Here is a 26,971-nt window from a genome sequence, read left to right as displayed (position 1 = left end):
CTTTAACCAAGTGGTAAAATATGCACAAAAATCAAATAATCATGCAATCAAACATGCAAATGCAAAAACTAACTACAAAGAAAAATTTAAGCATTGGTGTTGAAACAAGAAAGTACTAACCCATGGAGATCGGTATCGACCTCCCCACACTTAAAGATTGCACCGTCCTCGGTGCATGCTGAGATATGCAGGTGGACGGGTCTTCTCCAACTGATGCTTTTCTCCAAGGATTTTGCTGATGGACTTGTTAGTTTCCCCATGTAAACATCTTCCGGTTCCCTTCCGGGTGGCCATCCTGAAAGAAAAAGGGAAGAAGAGTAATCCAGAAATAAAGATAGGAAAATAAATAAAACATGGGTTGATTGATGCCAAATAATGAGGGTCTCAATTACATGGTGGCTACAACATGAAAGTGAGAAGACAATAGAAGCACATGGCATGCCAGTGGTGCGAAAATTTGCAACAATGGAGAAGAGAATGGGGAATGAGAGATAATATAAATTCATGTCAATGCAAGAGTAATATAGATATAAAAGATTGGCATTGATTTAAATAATATTACTCAATAAGAATGAAACAAGTCACTAAGCACTAAGAAAATACCAGAAAAGATGTAACAGTTGAATAAGAACATTTGAACACCAATAATAATTTTAGAAAAATAAAAATATGCAATGAATGAAAGTATGCAAATAAATTAAATAAAATAGAATGGAAGTGAGAGAAAATAAGAAAGAAAGAAGAAAGAAATAAGAAAAGATAAGAAGAATAAGGATTCGGAGAAGAAAAGATAAGAAAACTGGAACTAATCTGGATAGGTTGTGCGACGCTGGCGACGCGGTCGCGTGGGTGACGCGGTCGCGTGGTGCACGATAAGGTTGGGCGACGCGGACGCGTGGGGCACGCGATCACGTGACTTGATTTGTGCTAGTGGCGCGAGTGCAGCCTCGCGGTCGCACAACTCTCTGTTCAAAACTCAGTATTGCCAAAATCCAGGGTAACGCGGTCGCATGGTCGACGCGATCGCGCGGATGGCCTTATTTCCAATATGACGCGGACACGTGGGTGACGCGTTCGCGTGGCAGGGCTTGTGCTACTAGCACGGGTCCAGCCCAATTCCAGCTCAACTTTCGGCCATACACCCTTTTTACGCCGATTTCAGGTCACGCGGCCGCGTGGGTGACGCGGTCGCGTGGGAGACCATTATTCCCATATGACGCGGTCGCGTCAGCGATGTGGTCGCGTGGGGTGATTTGTGTAATTGGCACGCCTCCAGCGCTGCTCCTGCGAAACTCTCTGTTTATATTAATATTGTCTTCCATCTCCTTGCGACGCGGACGCGTCGCTGATGCGGTCGCGTCGCGTGCTCGCTTTTTTTTTTAATCTGAAAAGATGCAGAATGCAGTGTTAATATGAATGTGATGCAAAACTCCAAGTTCAATATAATAAAATAAAATAAAACTCGAAAACAAATAAAACTAAATAAAAATGAAAAAGAACGATCATACCATGGTGGGTTGTCTCCCACCTAGCACTTTTAGTTAGAGTCCTTAAGTTGGACATTTGGTGAGCTCCCTGTTATGGTGGCTTATGCTTGTATTCATCCAGGAATCTCCACCAATGTTTGTATTTCCAGTAACCTCCGGGGTCCCAAACTAGGCGTAGAAAGCCTTCAAGTAAGTTAAAGCAAGTGACAAGGCCCCAAGAGTGTTGATTACCGGGATGAATTCCGAGGTCCCAAATCTTGCTTTTGCACCCGTCTTTAAGTTGATTATCATGATTCCATCCGGGTGGTTCAGCTTTAGAATTCTCACTGAAGCGTCCAAACAACTTCCTAGACCCATTCAATTGAGCTTTACACCAACTTTTGCATTTAAACTTAAAGCTTCCAACCATGATGAACCTTGCAGGACAATTCTTACCACTGGCCATCTTCCTCTTACTCTTAATGCCACAAAGAGCTCTAAGTTGACCATCCGTCTCCAGTAGCCCATATTCAAGTGGAATTAGAAAGCTAAGGGATATGAATTTTACCCACTTGAATGTTGTGAAGGATGATGGCAACTTAGGGGGAGGTGTTTTTAATGAAATTGCAAGCTCCACTCCCTTGTTCTCTTCTCTGATAATTACCACCTCTTTGCAAGCTTCTTCAATTTCAACCTCTTTCTCTTGGTAGCTTTCTTCCAATTCAATCTTCTCTTCATTGCTTTCCAAAGGCATGGGAGGTTGTGCTTCTTTTTCTTGAATCTCCATCTCTTGATCAACCTCTTCCAAGTATTTAACTGTGATATGCCTTGGAGGTTGTACACCCTCCTCAGCATCAATTTCGAACGTCTTGGAAGGGGGTTCTATGACTGGACTTTCCCATGGAGGTTCTGCATCTCCTAAGTCTTCAACCAACTCTTCTTCTTGAACGATGACAACTTCTTCTGCTTGTTCCAGTATGAATTCATGCTCTGTCTTGTCCATTGGAGTCTCTAGTATCTCCTTCATGCTACGCTCTTCATGAAATTGTCCACATGGGGCTGTGGTTGGTCCTTGAATGTTTGAGCGTCTAGAAACCCATTGGATTACTGCTTGCTCCAGTTGTCGAACGGTTGTTTGAAATCGATCCACTGTTTCCTTGAAACGAACCCTTGTCTCTTGATGCACTCGGCTTTCATAAATAGGATCATAGTGCTCTTGGATTGATGGATATGGAGATGGTGAATATTGAAGTGGTGGTTCTTGTGAGTAATTGGGTTGGAATTGGGGTGTTTCTATATATGGTTCATATGGCTCATAAGGTGGTTGGTATGGTGGTTGAGGGTTAGGGTCATATGGAGGTGAATGGTGAAAAGGGGCTTGTGAGTTTGGTGGTCCAAAGTTATGTTGAGGAGAGGGTTCATAGGCATATGGTGGTGGTTGTTGATAATCAAAAGAGCGCTCACCATAGCCATTGCCTTGATATGCATCACAGAATGGTTGTTGACAGTCCATTGGAGGTGGTTGTTGCCATGAGGGTTGATCAAATCCTTGTGGCGCCTCCCATCTTTGATTCTTCCAACCTTGATGCCTGTTCTCATTATAGTTTCCATTCCTAACAACAACATTGGAATCAAACTTGAAGCGAGAGGGTGAGAATTCATAGTTAGTTAATAAAAATTTAAAAACAAAAATAAAAGCAAATTTAAATTAAAAGGTTATTTAAATTTTGAATTTTAAATTTTTGAAATTTGAATTTTTTTTGAAATTTGATTTTTGAAATAAGTTAAGATAAAATAAGAATTTTTAAAATAAAAACCAATAACCTCTTAACTTAAGAAAAAGCAAAAATAAAAACAAATAAACAAGCAAAAATAAAATATTTACAATAACCAATAATAAGGCACACGTTTGCAATTCCCCGGCAACGGCGCCATTTTGACGTCAGGATTTTTGCCAGTAAAGAATTTCATAAAAACAGTCGTGTTGTAGATATAGTCTCTAAACCGACAGAAATCCCTTCGTACAAACGTTTTGGTTGTCACAAGTAACAAACCCCTTTAAAATTGATAACCGAGTATTTAAACCTCGAGTCGTCTTCTCAAGGAATTGCAGGGAGGTATGTTCTTATTATTGGTTATGAGTTTGTAAATTGGGGTTTAGGAAGTAAGGTGGGAATATGTTATATGACAAATAAAATAAAATAATAATAATAAAATAAACTCTTGGCAAAGTATGAAGAACTGGAAGTCCTATCCTAGTTATCCTTATCAATTGTGATGAGAATTGGATTCTTCCCCCACCTTATTAACCTCTAACTATAAGGGTAAGTTAAGTGGACAAATTAATTTGAATCCTCAAGTCCCAGTCTTTCCTTGGGAAAAGTTAGAGTTATTGTATCTCGAAGTAATTCTTGAAGAATTTCAATTTTCAATCAACAATGAGTTTGATAACTCAAGAGTTACCAATGACTCAACCAAAGCCAAAAGAGAAAAATCCAAATTATTTATATAATAAAAAGGAGCAATCATAAGTCTGAAATACCTCAAAATATATTAAATAGAAAATCAATCTAAACATAGAGAGTCATAAACAAAATTGAGAAAAGAAATAAAAGAACATTGAACCTGGGATTGAGAGTCACTCCTAAAACTAAGAGAAATCCTAAATCCTAATCCTAAGAGAGAGGAGAGAACCTCTCTCTCTAAAAACTACATATACTCCTAAAATTGTGAATATGAAAGCTTCCTCATGAATGGATGCAATCCCCACTTTATAGCCTCTAATCTGTGTTTTCTGGGCCGCGAACTGGGTCGAAAACAGCCTAGAATTCGCTGGTTGCGAATTCAAATGCGCTGATTTCCGTCACTACGATGCGACCGCATGGATCACGCGGTCGCGTCGCCTAGCGTCATGGAAACTATAGCATATTATATATCAAATCGAAGCCCCGGACGTTAGCTTTCCAACGCAACTGGAACCGTGTCATTTGGACCTCTGTAGCTAAAGTTATAGTCGTTTGAGTGCGAAGAGGTCAGGCTGGACAGCTTAGCAATTTCTCCAACTTCTTGTATTCCTTCCACTTTTGCATGCTTCCTTTCCATCCTCCAAGCCATTCCTGCCTTATAATATCTGAAAACACTTAACACACATATCAAAGCATCTAATGGTAATAAGAGAGGATTAATAATAAGCAAATATAAGATCAAAGAAGCATGTTTTCAATCAAAACACATAATTAGGAAGGAAATATAAAACCATGCAAATAGTATGAATAAGTGGGTAAGGAGTTAATAAAAACCACTCAATTGAGTACAAGATAAACCATAAAATAGTGGTTTATCAATCACCTCGACCAAGCAGAAAGTGGACAAAACAAGAAATAATCAAAAAGAGGTCGGACAGCAAAGTACCAAACCTCTAGAAAAACTGCAAGGATTATTGCAAAGCAATGAAGGAACAAGCCAGACAAATGCTTGAGCACGACTTCCTCAAAGGGATCGAAGCCAAGAAGCACGACCTCACAAGGAAGATCGAAGTTCAAGCAGGGGCACTGTTCATACCCTGGGTCGAGCTATGCGACCCGGGTTGGACGAAGATCAGAATGACCAACCTCTTGAAAGGTTGGTCCATTACCGACCTCTTGAAAGGTTGGTCCATTACCGACATCTTCGCAAAGAGCTCGGACAAACGCCTCAAAGGCCCAAGCAGGCCCAAACGAAGGGACACAACCCAATCTAAAGGCAGCCAAAGCCTAGAAAGATATAGGCGGTTCCCTTTAAAGATAAGATGACTTCACTCAAAGATAAGATAAGATAACTAACTTATCTCAAGGAAGATCACTCCCCACTACTATAAATACACTGGAGCACCCAGGTATAACTCATACTCTGATTCTACACAAAAACCTGCTTAAAGCCCATGCTAACTTAAGCATCGGAGTCTCTTGCAGGTACCACCACCCTCCGGTGATCAAGGATCAACAACACCACCAGATCCAACAAGTCGGACATGACAGCTCCGACCACCACAGCAGATCTCATTCGAGATCGACCTTCAGTTTCAGGTAACCCTCGGAACACTAACATTTCAAAATTGTCTCAATTTTGTCCCGCCGTCAATTCTGTTAACGGATCCCTAATGGCAGGACAACATTGAGTCAGTTTTGAAACGTTAGGGACTTAAATAGGACAATTGAAATGTTAGGGACAACTTTGGGACTTACCCCAAATGTTGGGGACAAAAACGATACTTTACTCATTAATAAAAGTATTACTGTTTTTCTTTGATCCGTGTTTAATTAATTCAAAGATGTATATTCGTTCTTCATCAATATGAATGCGTCGAGCTGGCATAAGGTTATCACATTCTACATGGGTTCAGAGTGCGTCTTTCATCGGACAATGATGAACCACCAGCTTGAATATACATCTCTTAGACGGCTAATCTACAACTTCGTTGGGGACTTCTCGAGACATCAGTTCAGCCTATTTACGGAAAAATTAGGGTCTCTATGGTAGAGGCTAGAACCTAACGCGCTTCACCCTCAAGTAGAGATGGATCCGCACTAAACCTGGGGTTCAGATCCGGAGGAGTATTGGCAATTGCTCAAACCAGTGTCAATCACATACAGCCTGCCATTGAAGAAATCACTCACAAGCATAGAGGGCAGTAATACCGGAGTTAATTCAGAAAGACAAAGCAACTCCAAGCCTCATCCATCACAGATATTCATCTAGGTTTTAAGATTATCATTATAATTCCATCTTCCAAATCCAATTCTTCTATCAACCTGACTAAGACCTGCAAGATAACCATAGCTTGCTTCAGACCACAATTATCGTGGGATCGACCCTGACTCGCTCAGGTATTACTTGAACGACCCAATGCACTTGCTGGTACAGCTGTACGAAGGTGTGGGGATTTGTGCACCAAGTTTTTGGCGCCGTTGCTGGAGATTGTTGAGTTTGGATAAACTGCCGGATTGTCTTGCTTCCTAGATTAGGTACTTTATTTCTTGATCATTTTTAATTGAGTTTTGAGTCCTCTATTTTTATTTTCTTCTTCTTATTTTTTTGAAAATATTAAAAGCTTTTCAAAAATAATTTTTATTTTATTTGTTTAATTTTTGTTCTTAGTTTGAGTTTTATGTTCTTGTTCTTGTTGAATTTTTTGTGTTCTTGGATTCTTTCTTTCTAAAAATTTTCAAAAATATTTTCTTTGGTTAAATCTTGTTTCAAATCTTTAAGTTTGGTGTTTTCTTGTGTTTTTCTTTTTGTTTTTCAAAAATTTCTTGTTAGTTATCTAAAAATTTTAAGTTTGGTGTTCTTTTTATGTTCTTGTGTTCTTTGAGTCATTGAATTTTGTTTTTTGTGTTCATGTGAGTCTTCAAAGTGTTCTTGAGTCTTTTCTATTTTTATCTTAAACTCTTTAAGTTTGGTGTCCCTTTGTGTTTTCCTCCAAAAATTTTCAAAATTAAAGGGTGCTAGATCTAAAAATTTTAAGTCTTGTGTCTTTTACTTGTTTTTCTCTTTCATCATTAAATTCAAAAATAAAAAATATCTTTTTCATTTTTATTTTAAGTAATTTTCAAAATTTTAAGTTAAAAATTCAGATTTTTATTTTAAAATTTTATCTTATCTTATCTCAGTTGTCAAGTTTTCAAAAATCAAATTTTTCAAAAGTAAAAATCATATCTTTTTCAAAAAAATCTTAACTTTTTCAAAATCATATCATATCTTTTTCAAAATTCAAAAATTTCATCTTATCTTTTTCAAATTTCAAATTTTTAAAAATTAAATTTTTTTCAAAATCAATTTTCTAATCTTATCTTTTTATTTCTTATCTTATCTTTTCTAACTTCTAATTTTTAAATCATATCTTTTTCAAAATCAAATTTCAAAATCTTATCTTTTTTTTAATTTCAATTTTTGATTTCAAAATCTTTTCTTATTTTATCTTCTATTTTTAAAAATTAAAAATCTTTTCTTAATTAATATCTTATCTTCTCTCTCTTATTTTTCAAAACCCCTAACTAAATTTTCCCTCTCAAATTTTCCAAAAAAATATCTCAATCTTCTCTCTCTTCTTTTTCAAAACCATCTAACTAACTCTCTTCTCTTCTTAATTTTCGAAAAAATATCTTCATCTTTTCTCTCTTCTTTTTCAAAACCACCTAACTAACTCTCATCTCTCTTAATATTCGAAAACTTCTTCTTCTCTTCCCTCCTCTATTTTCGAAAATTTAACGTTTAAATTTTAAATTCTTTTTAAATTAATTAACTTATTTTTCAAAAATTAATTTAATAAATAAAATAAAATAAAAAATATTTTAATTCTTATTTACTTATTCTATTTATACTTCTCTTCTTCCATCTTCAATTCTTTATATTCTTTCCTTTCTTGATCACATCTCATAGGGAGTCCTCTATTTTTTTTACATAGAGCTTCCATTTTTCTTCTCTCTTATTTTCTTCTTCCTGTTTATGTATGCAGCAACACTGAAGTCACTATGGATCCAAAAAGAAATATTCAAATTAGGAGACCTCAAGGCTCGTATTTGTTTAATATTCCTATTGACCCAGATGACTTTAAGGTCAACATAGACCAGATCATGCTATTACGGCAAAAGTGCCAGTTTCATGGACACCCACAGGAAGACCCCAGTAAGTTCATCTCCGACTTCCTGCAGTTCTGTGACACTGTAGAGGTCAATGGAGTGAACTCTGAAGCCCCCAGACTGAAACTCTTCTCATTTGCTCTGAATGCTCAAGCAAATGAATAGTGGCATATGGAACTCAGAGAAAATATGAACACCTAGGATGAGGTTGTTAAAAATTTCCTGAACAAGTTCTCTCCCTCATAAAGACTAGCAAAGCTAGTGACAGATGTCCAGACCTTCAGGCAGAAGGAGAGTGAGTCTCTTCGTTATGCTTGGGAGAGGTACAAGCTGATGTTCAAAAATTGCCCCCTGCCCCCATGTGTTGTCTGGATGGGGCAAGACGATCATCTTCTATGAAGCTATCTCTGAGATGGCCAAAGAGACAATAGATCACTTTGCAGGTGGTTCTCTGGACCTTATAGAGACACATGAAGAGGCAGATGAGCTCATTGAGATAGCTGCCAATAACCAGCACTTATACTCCTGTGAGGAAACCCCAGCTAGGACAAAAGTTCTAGACATGGAAACCTTAAAAGAAGGTGAGACAGTAGTCTTCACCAGGGAGGCCAAATCTCAGGAGCATGCTACTGAGGGACTTAAGGCAAACAAGGACCAAGGGAATCCTGAGACTGCCATTGAGCACGCCCTTACAGAAGAGAAGGAATCTCAAGTTGATTCCTCTCTGGGCGTACAACAGGAGTCTGTGATGATCACAAAGCTCCCTCTTGTAGAGATGAAAGAATCTCAAGAGCCACATTTTTTTCCGTGCAGAAAGAACTGGCAGATGAGCAGTTAGCTCATTCCCCAGCAGCCCTTAAGGAACTGCAAGTTAATATCTCTTTTACAGAGGTATTTGAAAAGAAGGACCTAAGGGGAGATGAAATAGAGATACTTACTAAGAAGTACAGTATCCTAATTCAGCCTAAGCTGCCAAGGAAGATACCAGATCTATGGAGCTTTCAGATCCTATAGATTATTGGAAAGATCATTTTTGACAAAGCCTTGTATGATCTTGGCTTATGTATAAATCTGATACCTTCCACTGAGGCAGAGGCCGAGTCTGGAGAGACTAGGAAGGCATTAAACGCTAGTGAGGAAACCCTCACTAGGCGTTCAACGCCCATGATGGCAGTAAGCCTGGCGCTGAACGCCAGTGAGGAAGCCCTCACTGGGCGTTCAACACCCATACACCCAGGGAAGCTAGCATTGAACGCCAGCAAGGACACCCTTGCTAGGCGTCCAAAGCCCAAAATGCTAGAGGGACTGGCGTTGAACGCCAGTCAGGGTACACAGCAAGGGCGTTCAACACCCAATAAGCTGACAGAGCTGGCGTTGAACGCCAGTGAGAGCACACCCCTTGAGAGCTTAAAGTCCACTCAAGAAGACACTAGGGGAGAACAAGTTGCTCGGCACCTAGGAGCTCTTATGAAGCTGAATGCCAAAATGTTTGGTACAAAGCCTTTGGAGGAAGAACCTCCATTGCGTTCCAAAGACCTCAATGCTTTGGTTCAGCAAGAGCTACCTTAGAAGCTTCCAAACCCTGGACGCTTTCTGATTCCTTGCACCATAGGCACCATGACCTTTGAGAAGGCTCTGTGTGACCCAGGGTCAAGTATAGTAATGGAGAAGTTGGAAATCCAAATGGGAACAAGATTACCTTGCATAAGGACTGGATAGTATTCAAGGTCCTTGACCCTCCATTACCCCTTGACAAGGGAGGCACTTACATAAAGGATTCAGCATCCAAGCAGCCCTTGGATGGAACTAACTCAATCCCTCCTAAGACCAAACGTAAGTTTGATGTTGGATGTACACTATCCACAAAGGAGGAAGGTCCCAAAAGGAAGATACCTAGGGGCTGGAAAAATAAGAATATCCCTACTGAGGGCTTTTTACCATGGAAGATGGTGGTATTCACTTATCTTATCATGGTATTCACCATGGAAGAGAAAAGTGACAAAAAGGGACACCAACATACTGCTGTAAGCCCAACCATGTCTCAGGCAGTGAACAAAATCCTGTCTTTTGAGCATATTACACTATTCCATGAGAGCACAGGAAGGAAGCTCCCAGTAAGGAGTGAGGATTTATTCCTCTATGACTATCTTCCTATTTGAAAGGAGTTGTCCGTCAAGCTAATGACATTAAAGAAGCGCTTGTTGGGAGATAACCCAACTTTACTCAACCATGTTTATTTTCTTTCATTTTGTTTTTCTTTCAATTGTTAGAGTCATGATCATATGAACCAGTCAAGAGACGGAATTCACAACAGTGAAAACGAAACACTCCGAAAAGAGTGTTAAAGTTGAACGCCAGCCAGGGTATCCCTGCTGGATGTTTAACACCCCAAGAGGGGAGCATTGCTGGCGTTGACCGCCAGCCAGGGAGCAGCCCCTGGGTGTTCAAACGCCAGTGCAGAGAAACAAAGAATCTGGATTTTCTAGCCTCTCAAGACCAAGAGATCCCACAGAAGCTCCACATACCCCACCTTCTTCTTCCCTATTGATCATATTTGCTCGAGGACGAGCAAAACTCTTAAGTTTGGTGCTGCAAAAGCTTTGCTTTGTGACTTCTACCACTCTTAAGTATAAAAGAAGAGGATGGAGCAAACTAGAGAGCATGCACATGAACCTGTGCAGTCGCTTCAACAAAGACAAAGCAGTGACATAAAAGAGATCAAGCACTACATTGGATCCTCAAGGAGGAGCCACTAGCCACCATTCATTTAGGTAGATTCATTCTCTTTACACCCCTTTCCTCTTATTTTTCTGTTATCTGTCTGTTTATTTTCTGTTCTCTTGTTCTAGTTGCATGATCATTTGCATTGATGTCTTTAAGTTGTAAAATATTTCATATATCTCTCACCTTGCTTAAATAAAATTTTTTATTGAAAAGAATTGAGAAATGCATGAATTTCAAGTCTAAAATAAGATTGGTTTAATTAATTTGATGTGGTGTCATCTGCTTTTGTTTTCTGAATGTATGAAATAAACAGTGCATATTTGAAGTTGAAATTTATGAATGTTGGCTCTTGAAAGAATAAGGAAAAAGGAAAACTATTATTGGTGATCTGAAAAATCCATAAATTGATTCTTGAAACAAGAAAAAGCAGCAAAAAGAAAAAGAAAAAGCTTGCATGCGAAAAAAAAAAACAAGCAGAAAAAGCCAATAGCCCTTAAAACCAAAAGGCAAGGGAAAAAGGACCCAAGGCTTTGAGCATCAGTGGTTAGGAGGGCCCAAAAGAATAAAATCCTGGCCTAAGCGGCTCAACTAAGCTGTCCCTAACCATGTGCTTGTGGCGTGAAGGTGTCAAGTGAAAAGCTTGAGACTAAGCGGTTAAAGTCGTGGTCCAAAGCAAAAAGAGTGTGCTTAAGAACTCTGGACACCTCTATCTGGGGACTCTAGCAAAGCTGAGTCACAATCTGAAAAAGTTCACCCAGTTAAAGTGTCTGTGGCATGAATGTATCCGGTGGTAATACTGAAAAACAGAGTGCTTAGGGTCACAGCCAAGACTCTAAAAGCTGTGTTCAAGAATCAAAATAAGCTTAATTAAGAGAGTCAATAATATCATCTGGATTCTAAGTTCCTAAGGATGCCAACATCTCTGAGTTTCAATGGATAGTGAGATGCCAAAACTATTCAGAAGCAAAAAACTACTAAGTCCCGCTCATCTGATTTTAACTAAGCTTCATTTGAAACTTAGAAATTTATTGTATCTTAATTTTATTTTTTATCCTACTGTGTTTTTAGTTGCTTGGGGACAAGCAACGGTTTAAGTTTGGTGTTGTGATGAGCGGATATTTTATACGCTTTTTGGCATCTCTTTCATATAGTTTTTAGTAGTTTTTATTTAGTTTTTATTAAGTTTTTATAGGTTTTAGTGTTAAATTCACATTTTTGGATTCTACTATGAGTTTTCGTGTTTTTGTACAATTTCATGTATTTTCTGGCTGAAATTGAGGAGATGGAGCAGAAGTCTGATTCAGAGACAGAGAAAGCACTGCAGATGCTGTCCAAATCTGACCTGCCTGCATTCGGAAAGGCTTTTCTGGAGCTACAGAAGTCCAAATGGAGCGCTCTTAAATGATATGGAAAGCTGACTTCCAGAGCTTTCCAGAAATATATAATAGTTCATACTTTGCTTCGGATTAGAAGGCTCAAAACTGGCGTCCAACGCCAGCTTCTTGCCCCTTCCAGGCGTCCAACGCCCAAAGAGCAGAGCCCAGTGTCCAAAGGCCCAGAGAGGACCCCCTAGCTGGTGTTCCACACCCAAGGATCCTCATAGCACGTGGATCTCATCAAAGTTCAGCCCAAACACTCACCAAGTGGACCCCAGAAGTGGATTTTAGTACTAAATAGACTGTTTTACCCTTTCTGTGTAATCCTTAATCATTAACCTAGTATTTAAAGAACTTTTACACCTCTCACAAGGGGAGGTCTGCCATATTTTTGTTTTCACCATTGTATTTTACTTTCAGTATGAGTTTCTAAACCTCCTAGGTTTAGGGGAGGAGCCCTACTGAGTCCTATGAATTAATAAAAGTATTTCTCTTTCTCTTCGATCCGTGTTCGATTAATTCAAAGATGTATATTCGTTCTTCATCAATATGAATGCGTTGAACTGGCATAAGGTTATCATATTCTACATGGGTTCAGAGTGAGTCTTTCATCGGACAATGATGAACCACCAGCTTGAATATACGTCTTTCAGACGGCTAATCCATGACTTCATTGGGGACTTCTCGAGACATCAGTTCAGCCGATTTACGGAGAGATTAGGGACTCTATGGTAGAGGCTAGAACTTAACAAGCTTCACCCTCAAGTAGAGATGGATCCGCACTAAACCTGGGGTTCAGATCCGGAGGAGTATTAGCAGTTGCTCAAACCAATGTCAATCACATTACAGCCTGCCATTGAAGAAATCACTCACAAGCAAAGAGAGCAGTAATACTGGAGTTAATTCAGAAAGACAAAGCAACTCCAAGCCTCATCCATCACAGATATTCATCTAGGTTTTAAGATTATCATTATAATTCCATCTTCCAAATCCAATTCTTCTATCAACCTGACTAAGACCTGCAAGATAACCATAGCTTGCTTCAAACCACAATCCTCGTGGGATCAACCGTGACTCGCTCAGGTATTACTTGGACGACCCAGTGCACTTGCTGGTACAGTTGTACGAAGGTGTCGGGATTCGTGCACCATGGACGCCTACTCGGGATACAATCAAATCCTAATATATAAACTGGATCAAGAAAAGACCTCATTCATAACTCTAAAAGTAGACTATTGCTACATAGTAATACCTTTTGGATTGAAGAATGCACGAGCTACCTATCAATGATTGATGAATAAGGTGTTTTCTTCTCACATAGGAAAACTCATTGAAGTTTATATGGATGACATGCTCGTTAAGACCAAAGAGGACAGAAAACTATTGTCTGGCCTCTCGGAAGTATTCTCCACTATAAGAAAGCATGAAATGAGATTAAATCCTACAAAGTGCACCTTTGCAATAGAAGCAGGGAAGTTCTTAGGGGTTTATGCTGACCCAAAGAGGCATAAAAGCAAACCCTGACAAATGCCAGGATATACTCAATATGAAGAGCCTGACTTGTGTTAAAGAACAACTGAATGGAAGGTTGGCTGCTCTATCCAGATTTTTAGCAGGATCAACTCTGAAATCACTTCCCCTCTACACAATTCTAAGGAGAGAAAAGCAATTTGAATGGACCCCAAAATGTGAACAGGCTTTCCAAGACTTCAAGACATTCTTGGGGCAACCACCCATACTTACCCGACCTGCAAAAGGGGAAGAACTTGTGCTATACTTTTCAATCGGAAGTCGGGCCATAGCCTCGGCTCTGGTCCAAGAAGACGAAAAGGGGCAGCAACTTATCTACTTCATCAGCAAAGTCTTACAAGGGATAGAGCTGAATTATCAAAAGATAGAGAAGTTTGCTTATGTCCTTGTTCTTACATCTCGAAGGCTCCAACCTTACTTCCAGGCCTATACCATTAAAGTCCGCACTAATCAACCAATGAAAAATATCCTACAAAAAATGAACTTGGCTAGGAGGATTCTACAATGGGCAGTAGAGCTGTCTGAGTTCGATTTAAGATATGAAACTCGAACAGCCATCAAATCGCAATATCTCACCAACTTCATCGCTGAATACACCAAAAGTCATGGAAACCCTACCACATGGAGTCTATACGTAGACAGGTCATTAAACAAATATGGAAGCAGAGATGGTGTTATTCTAGAAAGTGATCAAGGAACTCGTATAGAACTATCCTTAAGGTTCAAGTTCCCTGCTTCCAATAACCAAGCAGAATATGAAGCTCTACTTCCTGGCTTGAAGCTAGCTAAAGAAGTGGATGCAGAAAAGGTAGTGGTGTTCAGTGATTCACAAGTAATAACTTCACAAATTAATGACACCTACCAAGCTAAAGACCCCACTATGAAGAAGTACTTGGATGAGACACGAGAACAACTGACACACTTTTTAGAAAGTGAGGTCTGACATATAACTCGGGAGTCCAATGCTCGAGCTGATGCTCTGTCAAAGTTAGCCAGCACCAAACCAGGAGGTAACAATAGAAGTCTCATTCAAGAGACTCTGCAACAGCCATCCATATCAAAGGAAGAAGAAGTATTGACTATACACAATCAATATTTAGGGTGGATGACCCCCATAGTCAACTACCTCAAAGTTTACATACTCTCCAAAGATGAAAAGGAGGACAAAAGGCTCGTAAAGAAGGCACAAAAATATACACTGGTCCACAATATCCTATACAAAAGAGGGATTTCAACACCCCTCTTAAAATGCGTCCTAACCTTTAACACAAAGGAAGTCTTGGAGGACGTACATAGTGACATATGTGAAAACCACCTAGGGGCTCGGTCACTAGCCAAAAAAGTGATCTGAACTGGCTTTTTCTACCTGACCTTGAAGAAGGAAGCGACCGAGTTCGTTAAGGTATGTCTGCTTGCCAGAAACATGCTAACTTCCATGTAGCGCCTCCTAAAGAACTTATCAGTGTTGCCTCACCATGGCCATTCGCTAAATGGGGCCTTGACCTACTTGGACCCTTTCCACAAGCACCAGGCCAAGTCAAGTACCTCATAGTAGGGATTGACTATTTTACTAAGTGGATTGAGACAGAACTCTTGGCAACCATTACTACTAAAAGAAGTTAGAAATTTTTATATACACACATTGTCACAAGGTTTGGAGTTTCACACTCCATCACCACTGACAATGGGACTCAATTTATCGACTCGACATTTAGAAACTTGGTGACCGACCTGAAAATAAAACACCAGTTCACATCCATGGAGCACCCCCAGACCAGTGGACAAGCTGAAGCTGCCAACAAAGTCATACTGGCCGGGTTAAAATGCCAATTGCAAGATGCAAAAGGAGCTTGGGCGGACGAGCTTCCTCAAGTCTTGTGGGCATATCAGATCACTCCACATTCCACAACGGGAGAATCACCCTTCCCACTTGCATACGGAATGGATCAATAATCCCTATAGAAGTAGCTGAAGAATCACCTAGGGGTCTTATTTTACAGTGAAAGAGCAAACGCCCAGGCTCAAAGAGAAGGGCTCGACCTCCTCCATAAAATTCGAGAAAGAGCTCGGATTAGAGAGGAAGCTCTGAAGCAAAGGATAGCTCTAAGATACAATAGAAAGGTGATCAAGAGAAACTTCACCACCAACGACCTCGTCCTGATCCGAAACGACATTGAAATACAAAAGTCAGGTGAAGAAAAGCTAGCTACAAACTGGAAAGGACCTTACAAGATAGTAGAGATCCTAGGCAAAGTTTCCTATAAAGTGTCCGACCTCCAAGAGTGGGAGCTCCCAAGGTCTTGGCATGCTTGTAACCTAAAAAAATATTATAGCTAAAAGCCTTGTACCTAGGTGCACTCTTTTTCCCAATAAAAAGGATTTTTTTTTAATGAAGCACCAGTACAAGGGATAAGAGGCACCCAAGCATTTAAGTAAATAGCTCTGTAAAGGAATTTCTTAAACATTAATGAAAGATTCCTGGTTATTTCTTTTAAGTTTTCTATCTCAAATGCATTAACTTAAGCTCGACAAACCGCAAAAATCAATGCCCGACCTAAAGTTGTCGGCAAGATAAAGCGACGAGTTACAAGTTAATGTAAGAAGTTATACAAACAACTCGAACAAAACAATCTCAAAACAGGTCAGATCAAAAACATAGTTGTAAAAATAACTTAGTAAAGATCGATTACTCAAAGTTAGGCCTAGACAAGGAAATTAGTAAAATATCAAATTTGTTAAAAACTCAAGAGTCTAAACAAATCATATCTCACTACAAGTATTCGACAAAAAGGCACTTTACAACTTTGATAAAGTTTTTGAACATTAATCAATAAAAGTTGCGAATAAAACAACTAAGGGTAAAGTCTTCAAAATACCATAAATGGATACAAAGGTTAAAATGTTATAACTGCCTACAGAATTAAGACTTTTCACCCATCTGAGGATTAAGAGACTCGCCAGTCACAGCGTCTTGGCCGTCAATGTCGAAGGATGCATGGAGACTGGCACGGCTGGCACAACCTCAGGAGCGGCAAAAGGGGCACTCACAACGGCAGCTTCGGCTTGGGATCCGAGGTGAAGGTCGGATCAACCTGAGGTCCTAAAGTCTTCGGGTCCTGATGAGGCTCCTCATCCTCATCCAACTCGGAGGCAGGGACTATCTTCCCATCCACCACGATGTTATCAACACTAAAAATGGAAAGTTCAATGTAGGAGCCAAGACCTTGACCTGAGCCTCTAGGTTTTCAAACATCTCATCCATGCCCTGGGCAGCCAACTCCTGAGACTTAGCAAGATCCTCTAGCAGTTTCTTTAGCTGCTCCTCTAGGGCCAATCTTTCCCCAAAAACTCGGGTATAGCTCTCTTGGTATTTCTTGGCCTTCTCCTTGGCCAAAGCAGCAGCGGCCTTCGACTTCGTAGCTCTCTCCCAAGCTCTTTCAAGATCAGACCTCAAGGTCTCCCGCTCCTTCTCAAGGTCCTCCTTCAGCTCATTCAGCCTCTCCACGTCTGCTCTGGCAACCACAAGAGCACTAGTCGTGGGCTGGATAGGAGAGCTCTTCAACTCCCTGGCCAGTGTAGAGCACACCCCCACTGTTCGAAGACCTCCCGGGCCAAATGTTGAAGATGGTTCTGAATAGCTATGTCGTCCGTACCTAAGTGGTGGTAAGGAAGCATATTCTTCTCACCCCAAGTCAGGGCATTGAAGCGGCTCGAATAGATGCTCTCCTCATCATCCACCTTCTGCTTCTTAAAGGTCAGAGGAAGAAGGAGACTTGGGGGAAGACTCGGGAGGAATAGGCTTGGAAAGAGGAGTCGAAATAATGACTTTCTGCATAATAGGGCCCAACCCCGACTTTTTCCTCGGGGAAGAACGAACGAAAGATCCTGCCTCGACCTCTTTTTGTTGCTGGAGACTCTTAGCAACAACCTACTTCTTGGTATTTCTAATGTACTTCATAGCTGACTTCGGAGCCATACTTTCTACAAAATAAAATAGGATGCAGTCAAAATAAACAAACTAAGAAAATAAAAAGAATTCAATAAGCAAGGGAAGGGAAACTACCGAGATCTGACTTCAGAAGGCTGGGATCTCCCAGATATCTTTTTGTGTCCATATGAGGATCCTGACCCCATGTACCCAAAATAAAGTCTACAATACCCCTCTCTAAATCATCCAAATCGAACAGATCACACCTAACAATATTAAGGGTGTCCTGCCAGTATAAGAGAAACAAGGGCTCTTGGTTCTCGAGTAGAAAGAAAGGACGGGCACCTACAGTACCCTTGACCTTAAAAAAGTGGCTTTTGAGGTCATGAAAAGAGTCGTCGAAGATGGAAAAATCCTTCTGACCTTGAACAGCTCGGAAGGATATCCATCCCGACTTCTTGGTAGAGTTGTACGGTTTGGTTGCAACAAAGAGATAAAAGAAAACGTTCAAGGTAGGTTGAACGTCCAACTCCCAACATAAGAGCTGGAACATTTTCATGAAAGCCTAGGAGTTCGGGTGCAATTGAGAAGGGGCAAGGTTAGAAGATCGCAACACTTCTATCTCAAAATTTGTGAAGGAAAGTCGGACACCTAGCCTAGTGAGAAAGCAATCATAGGCATAAAAGAAAGGCTGTTCGGACTCCACTATAAGGGGGAAACATACTCTCTCCTCAAGGTCGGGAGGTTCTAGAACATAGCTCCTTTTATCCTCCCTATTCTCACAAATACTATGGTGCCTACGGAACTCATCACAGTACTCTTTATCGGTCACTGGGACGCAACTAAGAATGTTACTATCTACCCAAACCCAAAGAGCAGGAGGGACTTTAGTCGACATATTCAAGATAACACGGTGAGACATAAACGTTACACCTACAAACGTAAAAATAAAGCAGACCGTTACTAAAAGAAGTCGGAGCTTATCCAATGTAAGTCGGGCAAAACATCAAAAACAAAAAAGAAAGTTGTTCTCTTCAAAAAATTTCTCCTACAGCACTACCAAATGGTGTCTCTCTTATACAACGACGTTGTATCAAAGCGACACCATTAGGGGCAACACAACACACAAACAGCAAAAACACACATACGCTAAAGGCTCTTCCAGATAAAATAGAATCTTTCATAATCTTTTCAACAAACATTTTTTCAAACAAAAGTGCAAAAGCGCTACAAAGTCAAAAATGAACCTTTTTCCAAACAGAAGAAGGACAACGACGACAGAAAAGAAAACTCAAAAACAAACAAATCCAAGCAAGAGTAACGGCATAAAAAAAGAAAGAAGACAAGATACCAACCTCAAGGAAGACTGCGAAAAAGACAAAAGCATGTCTACACAGCAAACACGCGGACGATCCTCTTCATGACGACGAAAGCAAAAACCCTCAGAAAACCAAGAAAAGTAATCTTGGAAGAGACAGAAGTAGTCGAAAACGGCGCGGTGAAGATTCTTTATCAAAGGAAGAAAGCAATTTGTCTCAAAAGCAGTAAAAAGAGAGAAGAAGAGTCAAACAGCCCTTTATAAGAAACAGTGAACCAAAAACGGTTCCTTTTCTCCTCTTTAAACAAACTTGAATCCCTAAGGACAACTGTCGCGCACTATTCGCCCATCATTAAAGCACCTCCAACGTTCAAATTTCAAATACGTCGGGCAGCCCGATAAGCTCAAACCCGACGTCAATAGCAAAAGCCGCGGAATGCTTGAGACCGACCTATAATAGGAACGTACTCAAGCAGGGGCATTGTTCGTACCCTGACCCAATAGGCCCAATAACACATAAAGGACCACAAATAAAGGTGGACTTCACTATAAGCACGACCTCTTTGAGGAGGTCGGACAACGACATAGAGGTCCAACTCTAGTTGACCTAACAGGTAACTACCTTCTTAAATCTCTCCTATTATCTCTACCTCATCTAGAAGGTAGATCCCAACAAACTTCCGAAGATAAAGGGAACGCTTATCCATCAAAAAAGATGGAACTACTCCAACAAAGGTGGTTATCTACTCTAATATAAATACACTAGCACTCTCAGGTATAACTCACGTTCTAATCTACTAAAAACATGCCTAAAGCCCTTGCTAACTTAAGCATCGGAGTCTCTTGTAGGTACCACCCCCCAATCTCCTCACGAGGAACTCGGACAGACAGCACCTGGGCACCAAAGAGGTCGGACGCTACCACCACAAGAGATCTGGACCTCACATTCAGGCCCAAATCAACGTTTCAGGTAACTCTCGAAACACTTTCAATCCGCAATCTCTGTAATAAGATTAATCTAGTCCCTTTTTTTAGTTTAACATAAAAAAGATAAACGATTTTGTTAGGTAAACAATGATTTTTGTGAACAATATGAATAATGGACTCTAGAATTGACTCAATAAAGTAAAAAAAAAAACACTCCACTCCCAAATTACTTCCTAAACCCTAACATTAGGATAATCATCCGCACACCTAATGAATTGAACATCCAGCCATTATTAACTGTACATGAGTCAACTAAATCAAAAGGAATTACCATCCAATTAAGAATCAACATAATTATCTGCATACCTATTGAATTGAACATCCGATATATCCAATGTTCACATTATTTAGTATTCTAATTGTCTCCCTACACTTTTCTAAAGATAATAGATAAAAAGAAAAACACACTTGTCTTTGATAAAGAGGAGTTTAGTTGCACCTTTTAATTTCGAAGAACCCTAGATATTAGTTGCACCTATTGTCACAAAAACGGAATGCGTCAAATTCTCTCCGCTATAGTCACCCAATATGTAATATAGTTTTGTTTGCTTGTAGGAGAAACTAATTTAATAATCGTAAGGTAATCAATCATTCAATTAGGCATCTAGATCAAGCTGACGAGTCATCACCTCCGTTCAAAAGCCTCAAATTGATCAAGTCATTACGTTTCAATAGGAAACTTCATTCTAACTTCTATTTACGTCAGACAAGCAATTATCCTCCTAATCGGGATTTTCATAAATACAGCCCAAAATAATTTACTTTAATGACCACCGTGCCCTTGACACGTATTCATTAATTGTTTCTGGATAACAACGAAATTTCCGCCTCCATATTCCCACATTTTCAACGTGGTAACAGGTCAAACTATTCGTTTACTTTTCCAAAATCCAAATGTTGGTCCAACATGTCCTTCCACACATTACGTAAAACCTTTATAAGGACGCTTGCATACCATCCTTTCTACATAAATTCATTAATTGTATTCATCCAATTCTTCTTGTGTTCTTTCTTATTATTAGAGCAAAAGATTTCATTAATCAATCATCAAAGGGTGCTATTTTCTTTTTGTTAATACGAGATTTATAACTATGGAGAGCAGCTTAGGTGACATCCTGTTGAAGGTGGCAGTGTTCTTCCTAGTACAAGCTTTGGTATACCTTATCCTTTCAAATTCATCAAATATCTTTTCCAAGAACATCAAGAGAACCCACAGCTTCAAACCTGCACGGTCTGTGAGCATTCGGCAGATGCTGGCTTTGCTCTCCGATTTTCCGCCGGAAGGAGAACCCTCCCCCTCTTCAAAGAGTCCTCAATCGCCATCCCTTCATAGTTATGATAAGAAGCGATCTTAAGTGTTAGGCTTAGGCTCAGACTTATCAGGAACAGATTGCATGTAAATTAAACTAGTTAGTTCTCTCTTTTATTTTAGAGTATACAGAATTGTTAGGCAATCCTAAGTTATTGGACAGGTCTTGAATTCTTTTGTTCATTTGATATTTGTTATATATAGGGAGTGGATCCTCTCCGGTGAGAAAAAAACTGGATGGTATCCAGTGTTCAATCTAACCATTCATTGCTCTTCCTCTCTTATTTATTTCTGGTCTCACTCATAAAATCAAAGGTGAGAGATCACACTGTATTCTATCAATTGTTAAAAAAATTGGAGAGGATCCTTTTCCGTTATATATATATACATTTAGTAGTTGTTGAAATATTAAGATTTATTTATTCTTTATTTCACCCCTTTGTTCAATGATTATTATCATTTATCAAGTATTTAATTAAGAACTCGATATGGTTGTAACTTCTTGGTCATAAATACTTGCTTGTAATAATTGCTTGTTAGTCTCTACACGTAACCCATTCTGTTTGGTGTAAATGAAAAAACTCTTTATACATGTATCTAATTGAATATTCTTACATCAAAAAATAATCATTTTTTACACATGTATAAAAAGGATTCAAAATAATAAAAATTATTACATAGTCAATAAATCAAATTAGTCTTTTTAAAAGAGATAAGCCTCAATTGATCTGAGTTTTACAACCATGAATCAAGATGATCTTTCTGTCATCACAATATTTAACGGAATGTTTATATGCAAATTGTGACAATTTAACATCTAGCTCACATAACATTAAAAGTGTGGAACTTAATTTAGTCTTTTAAGGGACTTAATTTGGTAGCTCTATAAACTAAATTTCATAGATGTTAGATCATTCAATTTAGTGCAAATAATGGCTAAATTGAGTTTTACATCATTAGCGCAATGTCAGCTAGCATTAGACTGCCACAATGGCACAATGGGAATTTACAAAGTTGGTAACAAAAGGACCCATGCAACTTGATTCATGGATCTCTTCTGTTCCATTGTCATTGTCCCATTCTGTGTAACCCCAAAGAGAAAAAAAAAACAAATTAAAATTACCTAGAATGCATTTTATTATTTTGTTTACTATAATGATAGTTATTTGGTATAGTAATTAATTACCTGGTTATCATCAGTTCATCACCATGGTCGACGAAATACTGCTGCAACTCCAATTGTGCCACCTCAGCTTTTGTAGACTCAAAATGCAATGATTGGAGAAGGCAAGCTGATGAGTAGTTTTTGCAATAAGCCGCTGAGTGCTGCATAATGAACGGCATATTTACCAATAGTGATGAACAGGAGTATAAGTTAGGTGTTGCAGTTTACAACTAACTACCAAACCCAAAGTTCAATATTTTTCGAAAGGGCTGCAGCAAACTTTCATCCGTTTGTTTACATTTCCTTTTTGTCTTACGGATTTTCTAGGCACACCCTTCATTCTCAATCTCCCAGAGCAGTAAATTCAAAATCAAATAAAGATCCCTGCCTCCATAATGCTGTAATTGATTTGATGCGAACGTGTATACCTGATTTTTTATCCCTACACAACTGTATCCAATGAACTCTTTAGCACCTTTTTGTTCCACGGCCTTCCTGGCTCGAATTGAGCTCTCCCATTTGCCCCTCATCTGATAAGCCCGAGCCAACACCAAATATGGTAACAATGTCTGCGGTTCGCTTTTTGTTACTCTCTCTGCAACTCTTTCAATAACACACAAGTCTTCATGGATTGCGCATGCAGAAAGAACTGATCTCCAAATGTTGGAGGGGGTTTTACATTGCATTGTTTCAATAATGTCCATCGCTTCTTTGATCATACCAGCTTGACTCAACAACTCCACAGCATAAGCATAGTGTTCTTCCCCAGGTTCTACGCCAAATTCCTTCTCCATTGATAATAATATTTTAATTGCTTCATCAACCAAACATCCATAGTTGCATGCTCGAAGAACTGCAGCAAGTGTAATTCTATCTGGTGGTGTAGGTTCTCCAATTAACTCCTTAAAGAGCTTCATGGTTACAGGCACTTTGCCATTGTAAGTCGTTCCCATCATTATTGTATTCCATGACACCAAATCCTTTATTTTCATTTCATTGAAGATGTTTAAGGCATCATCAATAAATCCAAATTTTGCATACATATGAACAAGAGAACTGGCAACAACTACTTCTGACTCGAAACCTAATTTAGGAACCAGAGAATGGATTTGATTACCTACTTCAACTGGCATGAAAATTGAAACTGAACTCAGAAGACAACTGATCATGTATTCCGTTGGTCTGATATTCTTCCTCAGGGTCAGCATAAAGAGTTGCAATGCATCCTCCACTAAATCATGTTTCGTGTAGCTCGAAATCATTGAATTGCATAAAACTGAATCCCATTGATCTTGTTCTTTGAAGAGCTGGATGGAGTCCTCCAATCTGTTGCATCTAGAAAAGAGGGCAATAGCAGCACTTGACACAGTGCTATTCGAAACAAATCCCAACTTGAAACAAAGGGTGAAAACTTGCTTACCCCTTCCCAAATCCTGCAAGTTAGAACAGACAGTCATCAATATCGAACATGTAAACTGGTCAGGTAAAAACTCCATAGCTCTCATCTGATGAAACTGCTCAAGAGACAACTCTGGATATCCAGCTCTACAACAGGCCCATATCAAAGAGTTCCAAGATATAACATCAAAGTTCTCCATGGTCAAAATCACACCAAAGCAATAATCAACAAGACCGAGTCTCCCATACATAGCTATCACCGAGTTTGCAAGCACCACATTGGACAAATCAATCCCACTCCTGATCATCCTACTGTGGACCTGCTTAGCATGACAGGGACTTGACACAATTGACGTCATTATTGAGAAAGTGAACTCACTTGGCCTCACACCAGTACCCTGCATCTCAACAAAAAGCTCAAAGGCTTGACAATAAAACCCATTTTGTGCAAAATCGGAAATCATCGTGTTCCAACTAACAACATCTCTAACAGGCATTACATCAAACAAGTGGCATGCCTCCCCAAGGTGGCCACTTTTGAGAAACCCCTTCAGACAAATGTTCCATGATGTCAAATTCTTATAAGTAATTTCATCAAACACCTTAAAGGCATCATTGATTTGGCCAAACTCACAGTATAGATCAAAACAGCGATTACCCAGATATGAATACGAGTTAAAACCCAATTTGATGAAATGAGCATGGAGGGTTCTGAGAAAGGCAAATGATTTATTATGGGATGAACAATGATCCAAGAGAAAAGAGCAATAGGAGAGTGAAGAGTGAGGAATTCGTGTTAGCTTCAAAAACGGGTACATGCAAATGAAGTGTTATGCAATGCTTTAACATGAAATATGCATAGTGGAGCAATTCACACTCAAATAATATGAGTCTCTCCCATTGTGACAACATATGAAGGAATGTAGTGATGGCTGAAGGGTCGAGATAATTGACACCGCAAAGTTTAGTTAAGGGAAGTATTGCATGGGAAGTTGACTCCACCTTACCCTTTGACTCCCCGGCTAAACCAAATCCACTATTCCTATTACGTCTTTAGTCCCACTCCAAAGAAGCAAGCTTCAAACATGTTCATGGCCTAATTAATCAAACACATTCCAACTGCCCTAATGCCGATCGGCAATTGAAGCTGCAGGAGCTCAGACAAGGATGCAATGCAGCAGTAGCCTTCATCATGTTCAAGGTGGTGTAGGAAAAATTTATGCACCAGATGCGGTTTACAATGTAGCAGCCTTTTCACAGTTTTATGTGGTGCTGAGGAATTGATTGCACTTTTACTTATACAAGGTGTGCTTCAAACATTTTTTTGGCATATATCTTTGCATGCAAACCTGCATAGAAAGTAGTGCAGATTTAATCAACAAATATTAAAACAATAATGGAGCTGTCAATTGATTGGTGTACAAAATCTGTATGATTGTTCTAAGCCATAGCTTGGGCAGCAAAGATGAAAAAACAATGTTATTTGCATGCATGTAAGCAACGTTCACAATTGATTAACCAATATGCTCCCTTATGTTTGAAATCTGACACACTTGGTTAACTATTGAATAATAATTTCTACCAGCTCAAAAATACATTGAGCTTCGTAGTCCAATCTATTCACTTGCACATATAGCTATCATTTCCCTGCTCTCTAAACACGATGACTTCATAATTGTTTTGTCCCTCTCTGTTCTCAATTTTACCGTCTTCAATCTCCTAAGTTCTTTTATTCTAGTTTTAAAACGGCTCCAAAGTTTGACATTCTTAGTATTGTTACATCAAAGCTCAATTGGAACTTCAAACTTTATCTAGACCGTGCTATTCCATTTGAGAATTTATGAGTGCGTAATATCTCTTTACTTATAATGCAGATTCAATATAATAAATTGCACCTCATTTGGAGACTTTGTAGATCAAATCTTGCCTCATTTTGGCAAAACTGGTACTGAATATCTTATGGTGGTCCTGCAGCTGTTCAAAGCCAGAAAAAACAATAGTGATTACAGTTAGTGAAATTCTTTCTAGATAACTCCCAACCTATTAATCACATCATACATCACATACATAGAGAATATAACTATCACAGTAAACTTACACTTAGTGATATAGATATTTACACGATTATAGTTAGTGTATTCTTAATATTGTCTCTAAATATCTAAACTAATAACTGTAATTTACTGTCTCTGATATCACTATCTAATGAGCTATCGCTAATTGCTTTCAGTGCCTTTGGCTTTATTCAATCTAAAGTCTCTAACTCTGCCTAAAAAATATCAATTTTAATTAATTGTGATGTTTCATTGGCAGCAACACCTAATTCAAAATGCCGTTGGAAATACACAATTAGAAACACCAAATAAGTACTTTCTTTTGATATGGTTATGAGCTTTTATTTATTTATTTATTTGTTTATTTATTTATTTATGAGTGCATCACAAATTATTAGTTTTTCATACAATAATCTTTGTGGTGTAGCAATGTTAATAAAAGTATTCATTAAACTGATAGAAATTAAAAAGTGTTGATAAAAGAAGGCTTGGTGTTTCCTTTAGCATACACGTGATAAATCAACAGCAACATTTGATGCCTTGGTGCCAACTTATGGACATCAACCAAGTTCTTCAGACTAGACACAATCAAAAACATCATTTCAAGCATTGCATGGGAACTGTTGGAGCTGGGTTTGGTTTGGCCCAGACCTACCTGCACAGAGCCCGGAGACTACGACGAGCAGAGAGCGACGGAGAACAGCTCAGGGGAAGCAGCGGTGACGACGAGCTCAGAGGTAGCAGCGACGGCTGAGTACAGATGTTGTAGCCCCGGCCGAGAGAGATTACAGAGCAGCAGCGACAGCGGAGACAGAACGCAAACCAGAAATCACAGAAGAGAGAGGGTAATGAAGTCGGAGAGAGATGTGGCCGCCGTTGAGTGTTTTAGAGAGAGAGAGAGAGAGAGAGAGAGAGAGAGAGTCGAACGGGACAAGGGAGGGAAGCTTGGGTGCGTGGGAGCGAGAGAGGGGCTCAGGGTAAGGTGGGAGGCCGAGTGAGGTTAGTACGAAACTAAGAATCCTAAACCTAATTGTTGGTTCAACCGTGCAGAGTGACGCAAACATTGATCCTAGCCTGGTTAAAATTGGAGACCGGCTAA

General features: G+C 39.3%; 2 protein-coding genes across 3 annotated transcripts; one reads left to right on the top strand and one right to left on the bottom strand.

Moving 5' to 3' along the window:
• Positions 1-271: 271 nt before the first annotated feature.
• On the bottom strand, positions 272-26,925 carry LOC107613281 (Tetratricopeptide repeat (TPR)-like superfamily protein). Of its 2 annotated transcripts, none has more exons than XM_088496905.1 (4): positions 26,528-26,925; positions 25,714-25,792; positions 22,442-25,167; positions 272-295 (listed from the first exon to the last, which is right to left on the bottom strand). In XM_088496905.1, the coding sequence occupies exon 3, from the start codon at positions 24,634-24,636 to the stop codon at positions 22,744-22,746; it is 1,893 nt and encodes a 630-aa protein (XP_088353031.1). In that variant the 5' UTR covers positions 24,637-25,167; positions 25,714-25,792; positions 26,528-26,925; the 3' UTR covers positions 272-295; positions 22,442-22,743. The 2 variants fall into 2 exon arrangements, with proteins under 2 accessions (XP_088353031.1, XP_088353030.1); XM_088496904.1 differs by lacking the exon at positions 272-295 and adding an exon at positions 20,664-21,271.
• On the top strand, positions 21,038-21,543 carry LOC107613282 (uncharacterized). Its single transcript, XM_016315211.3, has one exon. The coding sequence runs from the start codon at positions 21,038-21,040 to the stop codon at positions 21,299-21,301; it is 264 nt and encodes an 87-aa protein (XP_016170697.1). The 3' UTR covers positions 21,302-21,543.
• Positions 26,926-26,971: the final 46 nt, after the last annotated feature.

Source organism: Arachis ipaensis, chromosome B8 (genome assembly GCF_059453495.1).
Source record: "Arachis ipaensis isolate K30076 ecotype BB chromosome B8, ASM5945349v1, whole genome shotgun sequence".
Lineage (NCBI taxonomy): Eukaryota > Viridiplantae > Streptophyta > Magnoliopsida > Fabales > Fabaceae > Arachis > Arachis ipaensis.
Note: the sequence above shows the minus strand (reverse complement) of the source record. Positions and strands in the feature narration are given on the sequence as shown.

Coding starts and splice junctions, on each gene's coding strand:
- LOC107613282 (XM_016315211.3), top strand. CDS start 21,038: ATGGAGAGCAGCTTAGGTGACATCCTGTTGAAGGTGGCAGTGTTCTTC.
- LOC107613281 (XM_088496905.1), bottom strand. CDS start 24,636: ATGTACCCGTTTTTGAAGCTAACACGAATTCCTCACTCTTCACTCTCC.